The sequence below is a fragment of the Oncorhynchus gorbuscha genome, linkage group LG19 (genome assembly GCF_021184085.1).
Source record: "Oncorhynchus gorbuscha isolate QuinsamMale2020 ecotype Even-year linkage group LG19, OgorEven_v1.0, whole genome shotgun sequence".
In the NCBI taxonomy this organism is placed as follows: Eukaryota; Metazoa; Chordata; class Actinopteri; order Salmoniformes; family Salmonidae; genus Oncorhynchus; species Oncorhynchus gorbuscha.
Genome location: NC_060191.1, coordinates 75152272 through 75157271, shown reverse-complemented (window position 1 = coordinate 75157271; position 5000 = coordinate 75152272). Strand labels below are relative to the sequence as shown.

Sequence of the window (5000 nt, the reverse complement as noted above, 5' to 3'; positions counted from 1 at the left end):
CCTGTAGGGTTTGAGCATAGCCTGAAGGGTTTGACCATAGCCTGTAGGGTTTGAGCATAGCCTGTAGGGTTTGAGCATAGCCTGAAGGGTTTGAGCATAGCCTGTAGGGTTTGAGCATAGCCTGTAGGGTTTGAGCATAGCCTGAAGGGTTTGAGCATAGCCTGTAGGGGTTGAGCATAGCCTGTAGGGTTTGAGCATAGCCTGAAGGGTTTGAGCATAGCCTGTAGGGTTTGAGCATAGCCTGAAGGGTTTGAGCATAGCCTGTAGGGTTTGAGCATAGCCTGTAGGGTTTGAGCATAGCCTGTAGGGTTTGAGCATAGCCTGTAGGGTTTGAGCATAGCCTGTAGGGTTTGAGCATAGCCTGTAGAGTTTGAGCATAGCCTGTAGGGTTTGAGCATAGCCTGTAGGGTTTGAGCATAGCCTGTAGGGTTTGAGCATAGCCTGTAGGGTTTGAGCATAGCCTGTAGGGTTTGAGCATAGCCTGTAGGGTTTGAGCATAGCCTGTAGGGTTTGAGCATAGCCTGTAGGGTTTGAGCATAGCCTGAAGGGTTTGACCATAGCCTAATGATAGGCGGGGGCGGTTCTGCTGTACCCAAAGCCACCCCACATAAAGGGTAGACCTGCATGTTTGTTTTCAGTACACTAGATGGCGACATACTCCTCTGTCTGACAGAGACTGAACCATGTGACATAGAGATGATATTATTTATAAATATTAGCAGGCAGAGTGCTATAGTCTGTTCTCCCCATAGCAGACAGAGTGGTATAGTCTGTTCTCCCCATAGCAGACAGAGTGGTATAGTCTGTTCCCCCCATAGCAGACAGAGTGGTATAGTCTGTTCCCCCCATAGCAGACAGAGTGGTATAGTCTGTTCCCCCCATAGCAGACAGAGTGGTATAGTCTGTTCCCCCATAGCAGACATAGTGGTGTAGTCTGTTCCCCCATAGCAGACAGAGTGGTATAGTCTGTTCCCCCATAGCAGACAGAGTGGTATAGTCTGTTCCCCCCATAGCAGACATAGTGGTGTAGTCCGTTCCCTCCATAGCAGACAGAGTGGTATAGTCCGTTCCCTCCATAGCAGACAGAGTGGTATAGTCTGTTCCCCCCATAGCAGACATAGTGGTGTAGTCCGTTCCCTCCATAGCAGACAGAGTGGTATAGTCTGTTCCCCCCATAGCAGACAGAGTGGTATAGTCTGTTCCCCCATAGCAGACAGAGTGGTATAGTCTGTTCCCCCATAGCAGATAGAGTGGTATAGTCTGTTCCCCCATAGCAGACAGAGTGGTATAGTCTGTTCCCCCATAGCAGCCAGAGTGGTATAGTCTGTTCCCCCATAGCAGACAGAGTGGTATAGTCTGTTCCCCCCATAGCAGACAGAGTGGTATAGTCTGTTCCCCCATAGCAGACAGAGTGGTATAGTCCGTTCCTCCATAGCAGACAGAGTGGTATAGTCTGTTCCCCCCATAGCAGACATAGTGGTGTAGTCCGTTCCCTCCATAGCAGACAGAGTGGTATAGTCTGTTCTCCCCATAGCAGGGAGAGTGCTATAGTCTGTTCCCCCCATAGCAGACAGAGTGGTATAGTCTGTTCTCCCCATAGCAGACAGAGTGCTATAGTCTGTTCCCCCCATAGCAGACAGAGTGGTATAGTCTGTTCCCCCCATAGCAGACAGAGTGGTATAGTCCGTTCCCTCCATAGCAGACAGAGTGGTGCAGTCCACCCTAGTCCCAGAGGGAGGCTGGGATGTCAACTTCTACACTAGAGTGTTTTTGGACAATTTCCTAAATCCTGCAACATTTCAACATTTGCTAGGAACTCTAGTTTGGATAAGGCCCAGTGTTTATCAACACTGGTCTGTACAGAGTCATAGTGTAGTGTTTCTCAACACTGGTCTGTACAGAGTCATAGTGTAGTGTTTATCAACACTGGTCTGTACAGAGTCATAGTGTAGTGTTTCTCAACACTGGTCTGTACAGAGTCATAGTGTAGTGTTTATCAACACTGGTCTGTACAGAGTCATAGTGTAGTGTTTATCAACACTGGTCTGTACAGAGTCATAGTGTAGTGTTTATCAACACTGGTCTGTACAGAGTCATAGTGTAGTGTTTATCAACACTGGTCTGTACAGAGTCATAGTGTAGTGTTTATCAACACTGGTCTGTACAGAGTCATAGTGTAGTGTTTATCAACACTGGTCTGTACAGAGTCATAGTGTAGTGTTTATCAACACTGGTCTGTGTGTAGTCTCTATCTTCCAAATGAACATGTCCTCCCCTGTGTGTGTGTGTGTGTGTGTGTGTGTGTGTGTGTGTGTGTGTGTGTGTGTGTGTGTGTGTGTGTGTGTGTGTGTGTGTGTGTGTGTGTGTGTGTGTGTGTGTGTGTGTGTGCGTGCGTGTGCTCACCACGGGGCAGTCTCCAAGGCGTGAGTAGAGCAGGTAGCTGTGTAGGTCTCCGTGTTTCATAAAGGGCAGGATGACCACAGGGGAGGGGTAACCTTCACTCTCTACTGTCTGTAGACACACACCTGGGACACACAGAGGGACAGTCACACTCTCTCCAGGGGCCACACACACACGCACGCACGCACGCACGCACGCACGCACGCACGCACACACACACACACACACACACACACACACACACACACACACACACACACACACACACACACACACACACACACACACACACACACACACAGTGCATTTGGAAAGTACTCAGAGGTTTTTGCTCTGAAATGCACTGTCAACTGTGGGACCTTATATAGACAGCTGTGTGCCTTTCCAAATCATGTCCAATCAATTTAATTTACCACAGGTGGACTCCAATCAATCAATCAATGTAGAAACAAGGATGATCAATGGAAACAGGATGTAGCTGAGCTAAATTTAGATTATCATAGCAAAGGGTCTGAATACTTATGTAAATAAGGTATTTCTGTTTTTTTACATTGAAATATATATATTTATACATTTGCAAAAATGTAAAAAAAACCTGTTTTCACTTTGTCATTATGAGGTATTGTGATGTCATTATGGGCTATTGTGTTGTCATTATGGGCTATTGTGATGTCATTATGGGGTATTGTCATGTCATTATGGGGTATTGTGATGTCATTATGGGGTATTGTGATGTCATTATGGCGTATTGTGATGTCATTATGGTGTATTGTGATGTCATTATGGGGTATTGTGATGTCATTATGGGGTATTGTGATGTCATCATGGGGTATTTTGTGTAGATTGATGAGGAAACACATTGATTTAATACCTTTTAGAATAAGGCTGTAACGTATCAAACTGTGTAAAAAGGGAAGGGCTGTGAATACTACCTGAATGCCCTGTACATGCACTCAAGCCCAGTAGTTTGGTCCAGTCTCACCTAGCAGTCTCATGACGTTCTGATGGTCAAACTCCTTCATACAGGCAGCTTCTGTCAGGAAGTCTTCCATCTCAGTGCGGGTACAGATGGCGACTAGAGGAGGAGAGACGGGTGAGGACAGGGACGCATCTCCTATGTAGTGCACTCGGGGCTCTGGTCAAAAGTAGTGTACTCGGGGCTCTGGTCAAAAGTAGTGCACTTTACTGTCAAAAGTAGTGCACTCGGGGCTCTGGTCAAAAGTAGTGCACTCGGGGCTCTGGTCAAAAGTAGTGTACATTACTGTCAAAAGTAGTGCACTCGGGGCTCTGGTCAAAAGTAGTGCACTCGGGGCTCTGGTCAAAAGTAGTGCACTTTACTGTCAAAAGTAGTGCACTCGGGGCTCTGGTCAAAAGTAGTGCACTCGGGGCTCTGGTCAAAAGTAGTGCACTTTACTGTCAAAAGTAGTGCACTCGGGGCTCTGGTCAAAAGTAGTGCACTCTGGGCTCTGGTCAAAAGTAGTGCACTCGGGGCTCTGGTCAAAAGTAGTGCACTCGGGGCTCTGGTCAAAAGTAGTGCACTTTACTGTCAAAATTAGTGCACTCGGGGCTCTGGTCAAAAGTAGTGCACTCGGGGCTCTGGTCAAAAGTAGTGCACTCGAGGCTCTGGTCAAAAGTAGTGCACTCGGGGCTCTGGTCAAAAGTAGTGCACTCGGGGCTCTTGTCAAAAGTAGTGCACTTTACAGGCAAAAGTAGTGCACTTAGAAGTCAAAAGTAGTGCACTTTCCTGTCAAAGGTAGTGCACTTTACTGTCAAAAGTAGTGCACTTTCCTGTCAAAGGTAGTGCACTTTACTGTCAAAAGTAGTGCACTTTACTGTCAAAAGTAGTGCACTTTACTGTCAAAAGTAGTGCACTTTACTGTCAAAAATAGTGCACTTTACTGTCAAAAGTAGTGCAGTTTACTGTCAAAAGTAGTGCACTTTACTGTCAAAAGTAGTGCACTTTACTGTCAAAAGTAGTGCACTTTACTGTCAATAGTAGTGTAACAAAAGTAGGCTGTCAGAGAAGCAGGAAAGTGTGACTGGTGTTTATGCCGCTTCCACTGTAGTTGTGTCATAGTGAACTTACTCTTCATGGTCTTCACAGCCACTTTGAGCACAGACTCCTCATGTGTTAACGCTCCCTCCATCACAGAGCCAAACTCTCCTGTAGACACACAGGCAAGCATCCATTTACATTAACAAAGGGGACATTGTTCCACAGCAGATTTTATACCCTTTGACATATCTCAGGTCAATGTACTCCTTATTTTTTCGTTTGTATCTCCCTGCAGGCCTTGAACCCAGGACAAGGTCAGTCTGTGCCTCTGTATCAGTTAGTTGCCTGAACGGTTTTGCTAGTAACAAGGCAATTGGATGGGACACACATTCACCCTGTGTTGCACCACGACAGGATCTAGAACCACACTCACCCTCTCCCAGAGTCTTTCCCAGGGTTAGTTTGTGTCTGTCCACCATCACATCCTGCAGCTTATGTTTCAGCTCATCACTGATGCCGAGGGTGTTCACTGAGGAGGACAACAACAAACATAAACAACAACACATTAAGAACAACACATTAACAACACCACATAAACAACAAC

The 5000-nt window shown here is 46.4% G+C and overlaps 1 protein-coding gene across 1 annotated transcript in view; it reads right to left on the bottom strand.

The window, feature by feature from the left end:
* Positions 1 to 5000, bottom strand: part of LOC124006491 (tyrosine-protein kinase receptor UFO) — a 99114-nt gene that overhangs the window by 11334 nt on the left and 82780 nt on the right. Inside the window, exons 12-15 of the mRNA XM_046316542.1 lie at positions 4830 to 4925; positions 4487 to 4564; positions 3383 to 3475; positions 2404 to 2525 (exon numbers count right to left, since the gene is read on the bottom strand). Coding sequence (XP_046172498.1) covers positions 2404 to 2525; positions 3383 to 3475; positions 4487 to 4564; positions 4830 to 4925 — 389 coding nt within the window. The remainder of the gene's footprint in view (positions 1 to 2403; positions 2526 to 3382; positions 3476 to 4486; positions 4565 to 4829; positions 4926 to 5000) is intronic.